General features: G+C 40.8%; 2 protein-coding genes across 2 annotated transcripts in view; both read right to left on the bottom strand.

The window, feature by feature from the left end:
* The window catches only part of T265_08387 (hypothetical protein), a gene marked incomplete at both ends in the record, with an annotated part of 92,143 nt that extends 73,256 nt beyond the window's left edge, over positions 1 to 18,887 (bottom strand). The window contains one exon of the mRNA XM_009174181.1: positions 18,593 to 18,887. Within this exon, the coding sequence (XP_009172445.1) occupies positions 18,593 to 18,681 (89 nt within the window). The remainder of the gene's footprint in view (positions 1 to 18,592) is intronic.
* A 25-nt stretch (positions 18,888 to 18,912) lies between these two features.
* On the bottom strand, positions 18,913 to 19,155 carry T265_08386 (hypothetical protein; the record flags this gene model as incomplete). The annotated part of the gene is made up of 1 exon (XM_009174180.1): positions 18,913 to 19,155. The coding sequence occupies one exon, from the start codon at positions 19,153 to 19,155 to the stop codon at positions 18,913 to 18,915; it is 243 nt and encodes an 80-aa protein (XP_009172444.1).
* Between the last annotated feature and the right edge of the window lie 221 nt (positions 19,156 to 19,376).

Here is a 19,376-nt window from a genome sequence, read left to right as displayed (position 1 = left end):
ACTTCGAGTTGAATTGATGACCATACAAAAAAGGGGGAGAGGTGCGCCAGCTTCGTTACTTGAGTCGTAATTGCTGACGATTTTGATCACATTTCAAGGAGAGTTTTTCCTCCTTAGTCGTCCATATTGTTTTGGTTGCTTTTTTTCTCAAAACACTGGTGAGATCTTTGTTTCTGAACCACTGTGATGTAACTTCAGTTTCTGTAAACTAAACGGGGGCTTCATCTTTTGGTATAGTCCAAACTAGTCTGAACACATCTACATTCAGCCAAAATTTCATTCTGCAGTTCACTGATTGTCTTTCTGGGTTTCTTCTTTTTGGGTTGATCGCCGGCGTTTTTTAATGTAACAATGGAATGCTGGGCTACTTTTCTTTCTCTATTCCTTCTTTTGTTTATCAGGATCTTTCCAAATTCCGTTCTCGTATTGAGAGGCTTCACCAAGAGCAGTTAAGCTGACGAAAACTGAACCAACGGCTTGTACACACGGCCATTTTGTGATTGGATTGCAAAAACAGCATAGATTTGGCGGAAGTCATTCTATTAAACCATAATCCCCCAGAACAAAACTTGAAAAAAAACGCACACTCAACTTATTAATCCATTTATAAACTCGACCTAGAGCGAAAACGTCAGGAGTTCACATTACCCCGCAGGATATATTGAGCAAACTGTCCAGTCACTTGGTGTTCTCATGGTACTCAGCCAATCTGCGAGCTGCGTAGAAACGGCAGGACTATTCCTGGTTTGAATATTTTGCACTCCGCTATCTTCACATGAGGGCTGGCGAGTGGTGATTACGAAAGCTATGAGAAATCAGTCCACTAATTTTCGAGAGTTTCAATTCTATCACTTAGTGTAAAAGCTCTTGATGATTAAATATTGACGCGGTGCTAATAGGGGACCATCCTTGTTTCGCCTTGTTGATAGGGGTACCATTTTCTGGTCGTTTATGGATTGCTTAAATGCATGTTGAATGTGTGGTGATAGCATTTTTTTCCTGTCATTTTTTTATGGCGGACCGGAGTTTCTTGTTGACAGTATGAGAGTAATGGACCGCTACAACTTATTGTTCCACTGTTGCTTGTCCTCCCTAGTCCGCGACACCATTAGGCGTCTCAGTGCCTGGATAAGCTTACCAGTATATTCTCAACCGCTCACGTTTGCAAATTCTCTAATTTTCTCAAAGCAAAATGTCAAAGGCCACTGCCTGCGGAAAGAAAAGATATAACTTCTGGACCGAAATAAGCACACAAGTTTATTCTAGGCAGGTGACCTTACACATCACTTTCCTTATCTTGAACCGAACTCTGGTCAGCAACAGAGATGTGGTTTTACAATCGCTCAAAAGGACTTTAGACAATATCAAATTGACAAGTTAGAAGTAATAATACTGTATGTGGAAAATGAGGTTCAACATAAGGCTGATTGGTGCCTGGATAGCCTATGAAATGCGCGAACTAACAGTATTAAGCAGTTAGTCACAGTGGTGCTTAGTTCCCTGCACTCATCATAAGGTGAAATCTATAATGGGTTTTTGAATAGTGCTGCAAAATGATTCACGCTATCATGAACTGATAATACCGGATTTATAATCTAATTCTGACAAACAACTCATTGGACATACTAGTGCTATTGTTTACAATGTGAAGCTCTTGTATCCCAACTGCTCCACTAAGGAATTTTGTGAAACAGACCGAGGATACAGTTTTTAATTAATCATCTACACATCACAAAAGCCTGTTATATTAATATATGGTGAGCAGGACGCAGAGTGACCAGAATAGTAGTATCGGAATCTCCATACGTGAGACGGCCAGTAGTACCAACTTGCGGCACAGGTTTTTCGCTTTTCGGGTGTTCTACTAATCGATTTGAGTGACGCTTTCTAAATTGTCGGTTGCATTTAAAGTGGCATTTAACACCTGATGGCCTGTGATCATTACAGGCTTTTAATCCCGTAGTTTGTCACGATGGAAATTCGTTCCAGGTCACTGGTTTGGGTGCACTAACCTTTATCATTTTATGAAGCGAATAGCTTTTCCGAGACGGGCGTTAGTGGACGATAGAACGTCTACTGATACTCGTCAGTTTGTAAAAGACCAGCCTACTGTATTCAATACGGATGTGACTGTGAGCAATCGTTTGATGACTGAATAGCTGCTGCGCATACATGTGACAGGATGAAAGACTGGCGCCTACCGGATGTTCAAGTGTAAGCCGTACTGCTACTTGAAGGAATAAAATCAGTGGATAGAAACAAACACCTGTCAAGAACCATCACTTAGCTTGAGCACAGTGGCGTGGTAAATTTAACTAGCATAGCAATTAAAAAGGCGTACACTGAGTTCGTCACGTTCCAATACAATATGAAACTCCTGCGCGAAGTCATACGGACTCACGCATTAGGGTACAGCGGATGAAAATGTAGTATGCTTGCACTGTTTGTATGTCAAATTACCTGTCAGCAGAACGGAAACGACGTGTCAACAAGCGCCTTAGTTTCGCAAGCCGCATTCCGCCACGTAGGTCTGTGGCGGAATCATTTTAATTGATTACTTTAATTGCTTTAATTTCACTTTCACCGGTACGTCTGCCGCAGGTCACTTATGAAAAGGAACCGCTGTTTCAGAACGTACTACGTCTCAGAACGTCTTTCTAGAGCCAGGTTTTCCCATGGCTTTAAGCTACGCGCATTATGTTAGACTCATCTTAAAATTGACCATGCAGTATTGCCTTCCTGCGCTCTCCACAATGTCCTTCAGCTACCCGTTTATCGGTTGTTCGCGAATGCTAAGACGGCATGTGCTATACGAAGCATAGAGCCACCGCGACTAATTGCGAATGAAGGGGTATTTGATTGGGAGTGAAGCCCGACAAATGCGCACAACCTTCTTCAAGCATTGTAGGTGGATGCAGGTTTCATTATTCTTTAAAAGTGCTGGTAACAGGTTACAAAATACATGGCCGTTTTCATGTCCGTTTCCATGTGACCGTTGTTGACAAGATTTTGAATAGCCGACGAAACATCCTTGCCTTAGATCTTCTTTAGTTCCACTCCTGGTCAAAATCTCGGCCGATGACAAAAGCGCTATCATTATAGCAGGAATCGTAGCATGACACTACCTTATTACCGTCCACCTAAATTTTCGGTTAACTTTTGCTGCTTCAGAAGAGGGATGACACAAAGACTCAAGTGTTCCGTTGCTTCAGCACAAACCTGTTGCAGTTGACACGAAAATCGCCGTTGGACGCTGTTGTTCCAATTCGAGAGGCATATTTACTTCACGGAACATCGACTTACGAAGCATTGTTTTGCTTAATAAGCATTTCAAACCGAACTGGTCACCACGTGGGAGCTTACTGAGCGACCACACCACCCGTCCGATTTCGATACACAATTAGATGCAAGCAACATTGTCTCACCGACGTGTCTACAACTAAGCCTGCATAAATGCATGTGCCCAAACGCTGGCATCCCTGTCAGAACAGAAAGCTTCATCAAACGTGACAAATTTTGTTCAGACAGCCAAATTCCACAGAATGACCCACATGGTGATCTGTTTTTACCGACTCAAAAGATCATTGTGAAATCAGCAAATGGCAATTTAAACGTCTCGGGTCGTTTTCACCAGTCCGTCTGCCTTTGTGATACCATTAAAATGAAATTAATGGTGCCTTGTCTGCCACAGAATCACGAATACTCATCCTTATTTTAGATTTTGCTCAAGTATTCCTATTTAATTGTTAATGTCGGCTTGGAGAAGTGAGCCTTTCCATTATTGTCCCCAAATCTTGTGAACTTCGGGTATCAGATTAATTGAATGCAACTGATTCTGGTGGAACGAATGCGTATATCTTTGTTTCGGAGAATCCTGCTATGGTGGTAATCTGGAAATAACCAACATTCTCGACATGTTTCGGTCCTCAGCCCTAAGTAGCATCTTATTAGATAGGTTCTTGCGATTCAAAATTTCCACAGTAGTTGCTTTATCACAGACAGCTGTCCGCTGGTTAGACGAATTTCGCCGTATCTTCTGAGATTTCTATCTTGATTGGTTGTTTTCTCTCCAGCAAAAATGGTGGCAGTCATCTTGGCCTGCATAAATGACTTATCAGCATTATGCGTTCAGCATGCTTCCTCGGCGACTCTCACCCGGACGTTTCCTGAGACAAAAACATACTTTCTTTGGTTGCTTTTTAACATTACTGTTCAGCTGCACCAACTTACCATTTCTTCTACTGTTTCTAGGTCCGTTATGTAACAGCAAAACCATGAACAAACCTTCACCCGTCAGATTCATCCTTATTCTCCCGATCCACTGGGGACCTAGCCTTACACATTGCATTCTTAGGTTGTCGGATATAGGTTTCATACACGTGTTGAATCCGTGTTCATTAGCGCTTTTTGAGTGACCTGTTTTGAGCGCCCAGACTGCAAAAGCAGACTGGCTTGAACTGGCTCATTTTAGGTTTGACTTAACGGCCTGACTAACGGAGAGTGGCTAACTGTTAGTTCGGAGCCGATAAATGTACTTATGCAGGGGTCACTTTGGCCTAGGTCGAGGTAATTACTGCTTTGCGCATATTCTGAGCCATAATGAGCTTTCACATTTTACAAGTATTTGGAAGTTCACAGTTAACCATCGGAGGGTTGAATTTGCGAATTCTAGTTATGACTTTTGTTAGACTTTTTTCAACAAGGAAATGCAGCATCATTGTTTTTAGTAAGTTGGAACGCTATTTACCCAGAGGCGACACCTTAGTATCCACAAATTCTTGAATAAACGTGTGCTTTGGTACGCTGAAAGCTTGTTTTGTGTTGTGAACTCATATAGCATATTGGCCGTCTGTCTCCTAAATGGTAAGCCCGATGAAACAGCGGTTCTGAACAAAAGAAACATCAAGGTCACCACAGAACATAACTCTGATATAATCACACACGTTTCGCGTCTCCTTTTGTGACCACCGATTCAATATTCATGGCTAGGAGAATTACCAGTCAATGGTATTTAGCAGAGCTGAACGTTTTCTCCCACACCAGGTCAAACAAAAATCGCAATAATTTAAGACTTTTGACAAGAACTTCTTACTCTGGTTTAAAGACCCCAGAAGTTACTCCGGAAGCAATCTGCCACAACTTGTTCCTACCCGATCACCGAGCATGAGACCAAGAGAATTTTCGATACTTTTGGTAATTTTCATTTGGTTAGTCTCCGATCCTTTGCAGCGCTGTTGTTTGGAAAATCTAACAGTGAATCTTTTTTTCATAAAGGAAACTACTCACAAGGTTGCTGAAAACTCTTCGACAGCCCACGACCGGTTTCGCCCTTCTTGGGGCTCATCAGGTAGGCGCAGTCTTCGAGTTTCCGTCAACCTTATGATCTACTTGAACCCAAATTGCACTGTTTTCGAGAAATACACTCATTTGCAAATCAATTTGGTTTTCTTTATGAAAATATACTGCGATATCTCGAATATCGTGCCAACTGAATCATGAGGCAGCCTGTGTGCAGCACATTCAGCTGGAGGACATCATAAACGCGAGATTCAATTGAGTCTCCCGTGAAAACCAAATTGATTTGCTAACAGTGAATCATTGCACTTAACGAGCATTCTCCGTAATAGTTATTCACCAGGGAATTTCCCTTCAAAGTTGACGGATTATCCACCTGAGTGAACTTAGCATGTGGACGGTTCTTTCAAACCACACACACGAATAGACATACGTCTGTTGTGCTATCGGACTTTTGACAGATTTCCAGCACAATAACATTACCACAGGTTCGTACAAATTCCCGTCAGATCAAATGGACAGATTTCTCTTGCACCTATTTTGTAGCATTCATAGCGTCTCCATGAATCCTTTAAGGCCTTGGTTTGAAACAAGGTTTCGAAAGTTCCTAAAATTATAAATCGGTGTGGTTGCTAAACAAGATTCGGAACGTGAAGCTTACATCTAATTTCATCCGGAGTGTTTGCATCAGGATGCAAAATTGATATAATGAATGAACACAGGTTACATTGGGTGCTTGCGATGAATTGTAGTACCCACACAAATTACGTAAACGGACGCACGCTATCAGCCTGTCTTAGTTTTCGGGGATCTGGCTGTGTGCTAAGGTTATTTATTGAGTTAAAAGATAAGGTAGAAGCGTGAAAATCACCGAATTTTGCTTAATTCCACAAAGAAGCTAGGATAGTTTAAATTCAAAACTGGTGCTGATTGGTGCCACCGACTCTCACACCTTGAGATCCGGCAAGCACAATTTCCTAAATTTACCGGTTACTAATTTATGCTACGCTTCAATGATTGTCCATTCGTTGAATATGATACTCAGCAGCGAATCTATTAGCATGACACTGGTAAAATATATTTTATCGTTCCCCTAAAACGCGTGTGCTCAAATGCGGCTCAAACAGCAGATCGACGGTGTACCAGAGATCAGTGTGATTTTATAACTGACTCAGTAGACAAAAGACATTTGTGAACTACTGAATGCACTAAATATACTTGTGGGTGACCACTATTCAACAGTCTTATTGTATACTCTCTGGGTGCGCGGGCAGACAGGGCCTTAGATGCTGCTTTAATTGGAATAAAGTGTATTCCATGCCTAGTCCCGAATAATGACCGACGTCTGTATACCGTTTGATGCAAACAAGGAATTTTGTCAATTCCCGAGTGCTCTCAAATTGAATGTGCCGCGCAAAGGCTCTCAGAGAATCAATTGGAGCAAGTTTGAAATTAACTGAGTAATTTCCGTCAAGATCAAAACTATACTTAAGTTTGGGGTTTGTTCATTGCGGATACAATGCACAGACCTTAATTTTTCAGAATAAACATCGTGAGATGCTTTTCAAAGACATGCGGTGAACAGCCGCGATACGTTGTTTGCAGTTGCGTTCAACTGTTATTTGAGAAATGGAAAATTGGTCGGAAACGCAAAGTACACGTACAGTATACATTACCGAACTCCCTATTTGTGGTTGATCGGGGGACCGTTGATCAGATCACTGAGCTTGGCGACTGACCTATAAACGTTTTAAGGGGGTAACACAGATGCATCCGAGCTACAAATATGAGGATACATTTTGAAACCCCTAGCCTCATTTACAGGCTAACAGTCAATCAATTTCTCAGGGAGTATTAGTTTAATGATGAATTAATGTAGCAGCTTGCAAAGTGACGGGTTGTCCATTCCAAACGGCTAAGCATTGCACAAACAAAAAAGGTCGTCAGCAGGTAACCCATCACTAGAACACTACGAGTGTGTGAAACCATTCACACTTAGGAACTGTAAAGATGTTCGCGCAACAGCTATGTTGTATTTTGCATACAACCAATTCGAAATTGTGACTGAGAGGCCTCCTAACACCTAAAAATCACAGAACTTTCACATAAGCAGTTTTAGGACCACCACATTCTTGCTGTTGCGCATAGTTGATGAATTGTGTTGCAATTGCTACCTATAACAAACAGTATTCCATTCTCACTGCTGACGGATCGATGGCTCCAGACAAATGACGGAACTACCCACACTCATTTGGCTTGAACATTCGGGTAATGTGTTACAGGCACATGCGAACTGTGACATGAGAGAAATTAACACTGTTGGATGCCAGTCACCTTCGCAGATGGATTTTACTTTGGTAGAGCTGTACACACATTTGCAGCTTCGGGTGAGCTTTACAGGAGGCTCGCTCTCGCTCGTGCTACCTACCAGTCAAATATTTTTCAGCGTCACCACCGCATGTCTCATTTGAAACAATATCCAGGATAATAGAGTACTTTACTTGATCTGGCTTGGAACTTTAACACAAACACCTCAGCAGCCCACTAAATATTTTGTTCTTTCTATGCTTCGTTAGGTAGACGAAGCCTCCGACTTCTCGTTAACTAAATCTGTTCCTCCACTCTATTTTTACTGCGCCTTCCCCGAGGAAGCTGTCGTTTCTTTCGGACCGAGTTACTAGAACACTGATTAGTGGACTTTGATATCAGTGGAATCATGATGATGCAGCTTGTGATTTTGCATGGACGAGTGAATGCAGTAGGTTTATTTTAAGATCCAAACTTCGACTTAGCCCATATCCGAACTAAGCCAATCCGGAATCGACCGTTGTTTCGTAAGTGGTGGGACTATTCTAAAGCCACCTTTTCGAATACCATCTGTTCTCTTGTTCTATGGACCCCATCAGTGAATGAGAAAACAATGTGCGTGGACGTATCCCCTGTGGCTGCACGTGTGAATAGAAGTGCGCGAGCCTATAAGGCACTGCGAGAAGGGCGTTAGATATATTACATAAGTTATTTAACTCAGAGATAATATTTGAAAAAGCAAGAGATTAAATTTCCAAGCAAACAGGCCTTATCTCTAGGGATAAGCATAATACTGTTCTACCATTCCAACATCGGTTCAGTTGGGATGGTGTTCAATTGCTTGTTCACGTAAGAAAAAAGCGGGAACATAATTTTTCCTGGATTTGGTATTTCGCACAAAAATTGATCAGTAAACACATTGATGCCGACCAACTGTACCAGCTGAACATCGGTTCAGTTGGGATGGTGTTCAATTGCTTGTTCACGTAAGAAAAAAGCGGGAACATAATTTTTCCTGGATTTGGTATTTCGCACAAAAATTGATCAGTAAACACATTGATGCCGACCAACTGTACCAGCTGACAGGAACAAAAGAATCACACAGACACAGAACCCTGAACCATGTGAAAAAGCATACAATCTTGGGCAACCAATGGACCAAATGGATAAAAAAAACTACTAAAACTGAATGCTGTCAACCAACCAATGAAGTGGGACGTGATCGGGCGACAAAAAAGCAAGAATAAAACTGACCAATTGAATTGGCGGTGCCCAATGAACCAACCAAAAGCAAAGAAATGAGGCTACAATGCAACTCATATACCTAGCTGGCCAACCAGATTAGGCGAAAACTGCCCGATGACCAGCCACTCGCTTCAGAGAAGTTAGCTACGGCTTGGAAAATATATTAACACGGTTAGAGGAGGGGGGTTCATTTGCAACCCAGCTGATAAGTTCAGTGAACAGACTAACAATAAAGCAGTTCAACTGAGCTCCCTACATTTCACAACTGTTTTACATTTTTGGTGTTCATTACAGTCTGAAGGTTGCGACACATTTGTATTCACATGGATGGGACCTTCTCCGAAGAATATCATCAACAAATAAACCTATAGGAACGATTTTATGTGAGGGTTGTTCTCTTGAAGTAACCTACACAAGTTATTACTGGGAAATTACATCAAACAAACGTACTGATGAGGTTGATTTGGTTAGGCACACACTACAAGTTATGACGTGATCCTGGTCATCTCCTATTAATTTATTCAAATATTATTGGGGTTGTTACGCATAGCATTTTCCTCGCTCACTCCACAGAGCGAGGCACCAAATTGTTAAGCTTGGGAACTACATAATTCATCGACTTATGGGAAAGTGTGTATGAGTGTAGCTGTCTGGTGTTTACATTCAAGATGGTACACGTAAAAGGCAGTGATTAGCGTCTCTCACCCTATAGTCAGGTGATTTACGTTGTGAAGTCTTAGCTCAGCACCACCAAGATAAAAATCAATAAAGGAGTATACACATATTTCAGCCTTCAAAGTTTGATGGCATTAGTGGTGAAAGCAATTGACAATCCTATGCATTTTATGTGCAAGCTGACCACGAGGCAAGGCACCCTAAGCTTTTGCTATCCGCTAAACTGAGTCACAGGGAACCTATTGTCACAAAGTTTAGCACCAATGCTTTGCGAATAGTTCGGGAATTTCAGTAAAAATCCAGAAAGTGTTTGACACTCATTTAGTAAAGCTGAATGATAAGCATCATTACTTTTCAGGCAAGTGCAGATCAATCGTAGTCTGTGCGCTTACATAGGATATTGTGAAGGTGTCCAAATCACATGCGAATGATAAATATCGTCCCTATCTATTGATGCATCAAAAATTTCTTAGTAGACGAGATTCGACAGAATCTCGGTCACTCCACGCTAAAGTGGACTTTTGTGGGAAGTAGAAGTTGCAGCATTCGGAACTAACTCCATTTACCTGCAATAATTCTATCATGTCAAACACTTATGTCATGTAAATATCCAGAAGGATTAGATGTAAATTCACGTAAGCTGCACGATGATTTTGTAACTCCTGACATCAGACGTGATATACTATTGGGATGCTCTAGCCCCATAGTGTTCCATGGTCACGATCGTACATCATTCCATACTGACAATCTGGCAGGTTTTCTCCTCAGGAAGAAAAAATGAGCACGTCTGTTGGCCTAAAGTTCAATTATAGGCGGACCTTTTTGTTACTGTGAAAAAGCTCTCTTAACTGTTTCCGTTGTGTACGCTGAAATGCACACCCTGATCAAAGTCTCGCTCTCCGGTTGACGTTTCCATTTGAAACCGATGAGGATGTTACTTAATGCCTCACGTACTTTACCTTTTAACCTCATAGGTTGCCCTGGTGTTTATCTAAGTAGATCCTTTAATTCCAAAGTAGATTTGGTCGGGTAATGAATACTTTTTATCACGCAGACTACACCCTTGAACTGATAGGCATCAAAGTGTTATGTAAGGATCGGTAGCTTCGAAATGTGTTACATGGTAAACTAGTATATCGGATTAGCAAAGGTGTCGCTCATAATCTTTGCCATGAGTATTCATTCATCTGTGGTGGGTTCAACTGCACGAAGGAACTTTGTACGTCGAGCATTCCTATGAAATGTAGGGTAAATCCTGCTTCACGACCGAAAAACTCCTTCCTTAAAATGGTCTGTTCTGTCGATTCATGGTCGCTAATTGATCAAGAAGGAAGGTGCTGCTAACTTTGTTCATACTGAACTCAGTGGGGGACGGGTAGTTTGCTTTTTGTGGAGGCATACTTCAAGCAAGTTTAGTATGCACATCAGCAGCGCAGCAATTTCGAATGGCAACAAATACACACAACTTCATTCTAAACCGGAAAGCTCTCTAGCTGTCTCATTGACTGAGCAGTGTACTGGTTCAACAGAGGTACAATGGAACTCAACAGATAGCATTTGAGATAACATTGTCGATTTTAAGAGTTCTGGTAAACCCTTATAAGAAATACTTGACTTTCCACTGATTCAACTAGGAATAGTTATCCTGATTGTCTCGCTTTTATTCATAATCTTCTTATCATTGGTTGCATCAGTGATGCAAAAAGTCCACTGTTAACTGATTTGGTTGTTCCTTGTATGCCGTTTTATTTCAGTGTTTTAGTAGCTAGGAAGCCTAAGTGTGAACCCTACATCATCACATGTCCAAAATACAGATCTTGTATAGTTGTCTCAGAACCACAAACAACTGTAGAACACGCCAGTTACTGCCATCTACTCTGATGTCAAGTCATTAAGAACTGCATTGGAATGCATCCATTTTCAAGAGTGATGAGTCGGAAGTATTCCGGTGTCATGTGTAATTCTCTTCTAACTACAAGTGATTGCCACGAACTCAGCCTTCTCATGGGTAATTATCCTTGCTTTAAGCAGGCAATAAAACGCCCAGTAATTTCCATCCGAAGAGTCTTCAATTCAACTGGAACGTACATTTTCTCATATTCTGATTCTGGTTTGTCTTCAGCTAATGTTTGTTTATTTGAATTTGGTGCTGAATTCGATAGAAATTATTGTACGGCTGAGAACTGTATCTGCTCGACGAGGTTGCTTGCGTGTGTTTGTCCGTCTCCCTGAAAGGGGACAGATTACCAGGATTACAACAAAATTTTGTGACGATGTGTATACTCTGCGGTGTTTGTGCGTTGTGGTGATTTCGCCTGGTTGTTTTTTTTCTGACGAAATTTTGAACGAAAATTAAAGCAGGACGACCCATGTCCTCCAAAAAAGCATGAGACTGACGGATACTAGTGCGTCCGTTGACAGCTAGCGATTTCCAGATGGTCTGAGACGTAGGCAATCTTGCGGGCATTTTTGGCTATATCCTGTATTTCAGAACTGACATCTTTAAAACTATTTAACTGGGATGTAAAGTACTCTTTGACTTTGCAGGTTAAAGTGTCTTAAACAACTGTATGGAGTTTTATCCCTACCAGTTGCAGTCTGCATGTGGAAGATTGTATAAAAAAATACTGAATTGATTGACCGCGGTCAGTTGTGATTGAGAAACACGAGCATAACAGTTTCAAATACAGTGTACGACGTATCAAGTGTATGCATCGTTGGGCAGAATTTCAAACTATTTCAAAATACAGTCATCATAGTTGACTAACTTTGAGGACTAACTGGAATTCTCGGTTGACATCAGTCAATACTTGGATTTTTCTACAAAACTTTGACGGTTAGTCGATTCTATTTCACCGCATCAAAAGTGATCCTTATAATTATGATACAGAGTAAAGAGAAGTCATAACGATTCCAGCTGCCAAATGTTTTACCACGTAAATCTAGAACCAGTCGATATGTGAACCAAATTTTCAGTAAATAAAACTTCAATATTACTCATTTCACTTCCAAAACACCAGCATATTTGGGTGGTTTTTGTTCAGACAACTCTATTAGCTATACATGCGTACCGTCTTACAACACACATACAGATGTTAGGCACTGCGAACATCTGCTACATAACTGGAAGTTCGCCCTTTTGACTACTGACTTCGCATATTTACCAAAAACAAAACATTGCGGTATACTGCATGCTGTTCGTAGCATACAGTCATGTGACTGTTATTCGGTTTCAGTTTGCTTTCTCCAGGAGGAGTAGAGTGTGCCGAAGAAAAGATCGCAAAACATGTAAATGTGAACATTTGTGACGAGTCTCATATGATCCTGCAAACAGATTTCTGCTAACCACTGACCCCAATAGCGCTTATTTATTTTTTTATTCCGTTTTTTGTTGATTTCCGAAACGAACTGTTTCCAACGCTTAGGGAAGTTCAGTCCTTGCCACGTTGGTGGAACGTCCTTTGGGATTAAAGTAGTTGTGAATCTTATATAAGACCGTTACAGAACGAACCACACAGAAGTACCATCAAAATCAGAATCTTAGATGAAATTCATAGTTAAGGACAAACGTAAGCCTATTTTCGGCGACTGCTTGTGTTATAGAAATCGAGCAGCCTGCTAACTTCCTAGATCTGTGGCACATATCTCATGTTTTTAAACTGCCTTACATTGTTCTATATTAACTGGATGTAGTTCAGTCCTTTTTGTCGGAGAACTCTGTGTAAATGCATGTGAGAAAATTGTGAAACATCCGGAAAATTGTTTTTCACACTTTCTGAGTTGGAGCAAGATTTACAAAACGCACTGTTCAAAAGGTATCTTTAGTATACTTCGTAATAGCCTAAAATTCTCTGTTTTGCTTCCAATGCTTGGCATTCGGTGTCGTCCGTATTTTTGTTAAAACGTGTTGTGGTCAGTATTGACGGCAGTGAGTGAATCTTCTTTGAAAATACTTGCAACTAACTATCAGTCAGTTTTCCTTATCACAACACCGGCTGGACTTGTCATTTCAACTCTCTCAGTATGAATGCTTCTGCATTGTAACACACGACACTACCTTCGGCTACTTAAATGAATCTGCGCTTCGTAAATCTGTAGTACATGAATACAAACTGATTGATACTAAGAGGCTTGCACAACTATCAAAACAGATTCGTGGATTAATAAACGTCTTAGAGCATACTGTCATGCTCTGTGCGGTCATTACTGGTTCAGTTTCTCTTGTGAACAATAGCTGACCATATCCGTGGTGAGTTGACGACGCTTCATCCGCTTTGCTGATAATGAACGGCGTACAATTGATTCTCGTGCTGCCAAATGACTTTTAATCAAACTATCAAGTGACACGGTGAATTGCTCTTGTAGGGACTTTTCTATCCAAGTCTTACGCTCGTAGGTTCAACCAGCTGTGGAGCCATCTCACGTTAACATGCGAGATGTGCCCCGCGTATTCTCTGATGCTCACCCTAAAATTCCAATTCCTTATTCCCAAGTCACGTACAGAACAAATGCGTCGTCAAAAGTCTATGGGATATCCTATTGATGAAGGTGCATAAACATATTTATTCTTGATGGTCCTTGTTAGCCAGCGTACACGATTGTGGAAAGTAACAAATAATCCGAGAATCAAGCCCTTTTCTGGACAATAAACTGTCTTTTGAGGAACGATTTTCGCCTTTTTGATGGAGTAATCTCTGTTAGGTTTATCTTTAGGGTAAAAATTTACATCAGTATATGAATTTTTACAGTTGTATGTTGTATTTTCACCTAATGTTCCAACAATGAGTAGTGCATAACACCCATTCCGGTCTAATTTTTTTCGGAGGGGAAATGTATCCTCCGTATACATCGAAAGGTATCCTTTCAAATTGACTTTGACGAAACTGGATTAAGTAGAGAAGAAGATTCACTACTCAAGGGGCCTTATTTAAGGCTATGTATTCTGGACACAGCTATGCTTCACAGATTTTCTGAATTCTTAATTAGTGAATAAGAAACCCCTTTAGGAGACAGATACAGTTCAAAATCCGTTGAAAGGGATCAACTAATCCTCAGTGTGATGATTGCTTGCATGAATTGTCCCCATACCCCAGCTGATTCTGAGTAACCTTTGACGATAAACACTAGAATTATTTCACCAATAGCAATCCAGAAATCAGCAATAAGGTTCCAAGGATATGACTTTTCTCAAGATGATTTTTATGAGCGATGTCTTCTTGAGATTCCTGTTGAAAGTTTCCTCCTCAGATACTCCACGTTACCAAATATCACCCCTAGCAACTACTATCATCCATCACCAATTTGTGTCAACATGGATTGATAATTACACCTTGCGGTTAATTTAGAGTTATGTTACACATCTCTGTTTATTCAACCCCGATTTCGACGATATGGTGGCAACTTTGATTTGGACTGTTGTCACTCTTATGGAACTTAAATTCCAAAGTTTATTCAAGCCGGAAGAATGAGAGCAGTTCCATCGAATGATCCAAATGTCTCATAGATAATTAATAATACAGGCGTGTGAATTACTTAGCGTATAACAACATCAGACGGTTAGTCTGTAGCACTTAGAAACTGCTATTTTCCATCTTCAGTATCAGCTTTTGTCTCCGTGTCACTACCGGTCACGTTACTGCACAAAAGTTTGTCTTAACGGAATACAGAACAAGCCCCAACTTCTTGAGCTCAACGGGGGGACTTCACGCGTTTTGTTAAGCGACTGTTGTTGTGACTGATTGTCAAATAACGTTGGCTGGCTCTTATTTCCATCGTGAAAAAAGTTTATCTGCAAACTTTTAACTTATCCATTCGCAACAGTGGATTAGCAATACGATTATTGGAGATATGGAAAAGTAGGACCTCCTCTTTTTGGTGTGGTGATTCAACGGAATAGAAACCTTCGGAATTTCCTCTTGTGAACTGTGATTCAAGATTTCTTTGGACAGTTCGCCTTGTGACAGTATATCTGAGTTGCGTTGATAGTTTGTTCTGCTAATTGAGGATTCCTTACGGCCTTCTAACCAATGCTAATTCAGATGAGCACTTCTACCATAGCGCCGTTAGTTTCCCCAAATGTGAGCCCACGTAATATTGGACTTAGATATAGTAGATCTTGCTAATCGTCCCCGGCAATTTGCGTGTTGTTTAGCCATGTGGTTTTGGCTTCATGTGGATGGGTGGACAGGTAGATCGCACTCCTCCGTGGGTTGAAAATGTATTGTGTGACGTCACGAAGATTGCGCATAAGCTGGAATCGTGAAACTGGTAAATGCTTCCATGCCACATGACCTAACACAATTGCTTATGTGTTTTCACCATTGCGTTGTAATGTTCTGTTTTGCCTGTGCTTTAGCGAAATGACACGGACTAAATAATAACCCTTTGAAAATCACCATGTTTCGCTAAAGCCACGTTACCCGCCCCGGGAAACGTCTACTCAAAATGCCTCTCCATAGAGCAGTTTTCGTAATGTGGTCAAGTGCTTCTGTAAAGCGCTGGATTCTGTTCTGAGCCTATCCCCTCTACAGCGGTAAATTCGCCAGTGGTTCCAACTCTTTTCCACTATACATTAGACATGTTGCTAGGTTGGATGGTACTTAGACAAACTCGTTATTTTATTACTGACCGTTTTGCTGCTCACAATGGACAAGTGATCCGTACAGATTACTGTCATCCATCTTCCGCCAAAAACACAAAATGAACGATAGAATAAATCAATTCCATTCGTGAGAATAGCTCAAACCGAAAGATGCCCTTTTTCTTGTATCACAAAAACAAATTGGGAACGTTGGAATTTGCTCAAAAATCTACCTCGTGGAACCAACTTAAGCCTGAACCCGCACACTGCATTGTTCCGTTTTAGAAAATTGCAGTGTTGAAATAACTCGCAATACGTTGAATTGTTTTTTCCTGGAGGAACAAAAGTCAACGGAATTCATCTGGCTTGAAAACTATCGCTCGAATGTGGCGAATGCTGATTTAATTTCGAGTAGCGACTATAGTATGATGCTTTATAAAAGTGTTCACTCCATTTTGTCAAAAGCTTCTCTCATGAGAATCGGTCTTTAAGGCTGCGCACAGCCATTTTTTCTTATATTGGTGGGCGTATTGCACATCCCAAAGTGAAGCACCGAAAAACTAATTGACGGGTCCTTCCTCCTGTTTTATTTTATCACGGAACATAGCTGAAACTCCAAGACTCAAACTTTGTAGAAACCGGATAACTCTCCGAGTAACAAATGAAACCGTTTTAACCATTAAGAAGAAAATGAACATAAATCCGTTACTTGAAAGTCTATTAGCTGGGGGTCAAACTTAACTCTAGTAAAAACAAGACAACAAATATCGATAGTCCCGTAATTCATCTGGCTTGAAAACTATCGCTCGAATGTGGCGAATGCTGATTTAATTTCGAGTAGCGACTATAGTATGATGCTTTATAAAAGTGTTCACTCCATTTTGTCAAAAGCTTCTCTCATGAGAATCGGTCTTTAAGGCTGCGCACAGCCATTTTTTCTTATATTGGTGGGCGTATTGCACATCCCAAAGTGAAGCACCGAAAAACTAATTGACGGGTCCTTCCTCCTGTTTTATTTTATCACGGAACATAGCTGAAACTCCAAGACTCAAACTTTGTAGAAACCGGATAACTCTCCGAGTAACAAATGAAACCGTTTTAACCATTAAGAAGAAAATGAACATAAATCCGTTACTTGAAAGTCTATTAGCTGGGGGTCAAACTTAACTCTAGTAAAAACAAGACAACAAATATCGATAGTCCCGTAAATATCACTTATTTAAAGGTTATTCGGCTCTAGAAGTGATCCAATCGTGTGGTTTTTATTACTGCTGCAACAGCTGAGTGAAGTAGAACTAACTTAACTCGACTTTATTACGACTGATACCATAAGTCTATAACACCAGAGGATAAAACTACATCTGAAGAGCCAAAGCGTTGATCGTAATGTAGAGAAAGCTCTCCACCGCAAAGAGGTAGCCTAAAAGATGAGTAATGTGGAGGTTATGAAATGAGATGGCGTTCTCGTGGACTCAAGTGCATTAGAGCAATTCGTTTGGGGCCATAAATATTGCTCAAATCATTATACAAGTGGTAAGGGCATATTTCCGAAAGCCCACTGGCCAGATTTTTAGAAGGATTAGCATCAGCCTCGTAGACAATATCACCCAAAATGTACTGAAATTTTTAGAAATTTTTTACGACATAAATTTCCTGATCTTAGTTATACCGTGAGCTCAGCACCAGATATACTATACCTGGAATCACGCTTCCTCAATCAAGTGAGAAAATATCAACTCAAGGCGAAAAGTTGTTCACATAAATCTGGGTTCAGCAATGTGAATACGCTACAAATCTATCACTTCAAGATGGAGAACTGGTGGTGAAACACATGCAGTTGTTTATCAGCCTTGAGAAATGTCGAAATCTCTACTCACAAACAAGTAATAGATGTGAATATTGCCATCAGCGTAAAGCCTAGGCAGTAGCCAGTGAAATACGAGATGAATCACAAAGTTCCTTCCCATAGAAGAAACCTTTCGGCAAACCTTATTCACTCGGTGCATTTTGGGTGCAGCGTATAATTCGGTACATGTATGCTATGGAGTGCAGCTCCAACTTTTTCAAATGACCATTACATTTTTGCCTCTTGAAATTGGCAATGTAGGGTGACTAGTTTAAAAGTGTTAGCCAGCAACCGAGAACAAGAAATGCGGTGCAAAAGATGCACGTAACTTGCACAGAATTAAAAATGTTACCGGTTGACGGTTTCGCCCCATTTGGCGCTCAACTGAATGTGCTGGGTTGGTGTTTTACTGTAACATGAAACGCTGACCGGGTTTTCAGCGAAGGAAAGTTTTATCAGATCTTTCTGGTAAAAGAAATAAGTGCCAACCAATCTGTGGACCTGATTAATCAGACTGAGCTGCGTATTTCTACTTAGTCTTATACTTTAGTACAGAGATCGTAATGCGTAAACATTAAAACCATTTGGTTGTTTTTGAGTTCTACTGTTAGAGCACACTCAAATTACTGGAAACAATTACTTACGTCTCCACAGAATAATTGACTTCAGCATTGATTATTGGAGAAACTACAGTTTGCCTCGAGGTGCTTTGCTTTTCATCCAAAGAAACCATTGCTTATCCACACACAAAATGCTGCGATTACGAGTCCTGTCTCGAAACACACGTGTTTTCAAAATACCTCTATAGTTAGTAAAACGTGGTGACAAGTCATACTGTTTGACCCATCCGCGTAAGTGAATGATAACCGAATGTGACAGTGCGTTAATTTCGGACTTTCACCCATGATTCTAATAATCACTCATGAAGGCATAAGTCCAAGGTAAGTTGTTTTAGTGGATTAAATCACACCCGCGAATTATGTTGTATGACCTTGAAATGTAGCAAGCTCGTGGTGGCAGGCTTCCGCATGTAGCGGTATTCTGATTGGTGCTGTTGTACTCCGACGGAGTCTGCAAGTAAATCAGAGTGCTCATTCAGCTCAAGCAAATATTTTAGGCAACTGAACTTTGTCATTTTCAAATCCATTATGTCTGTTTCTTTGGTGAGCAGGCGAGAGAAATCCTGAGGGAGTTGATCATCCGACATTGCTTTATGTTCCGACCTCCAGGATTCTCATCTGAGCCGATGTATGCCGGATGTAGTACACAATTTTGTATTTTACACGCGACGAATCTTCTAACAAACAAGAATACGGAGAAAAATATGAACAAATAAAGCTATTTGCAGCTCCGATGGTGCCAATCCGAGGTTAAGAAGAGACGATGCGTTACGGCACTTTTGGTGATACCCTAAGTCTTCCTCGCTTA

This window comes from Opisthorchis viverrini, assembly GCF_000715545.1.
Source record: "Opisthorchis viverrini unplaced genomic scaffold opera_v5_216, whole genome shotgun sequence".
In the NCBI taxonomy this organism is placed as follows: domain Eukaryota; kingdom Metazoa; phylum Platyhelminthes; class Trematoda; order Opisthorchiida; family Opisthorchiidae; genus Opisthorchis; species Opisthorchis viverrini.
The sequence above is the reverse complement of the archived record's forward strand: the minus strand, read 5'-3'. Positions and strand labels throughout refer to the sequence as shown.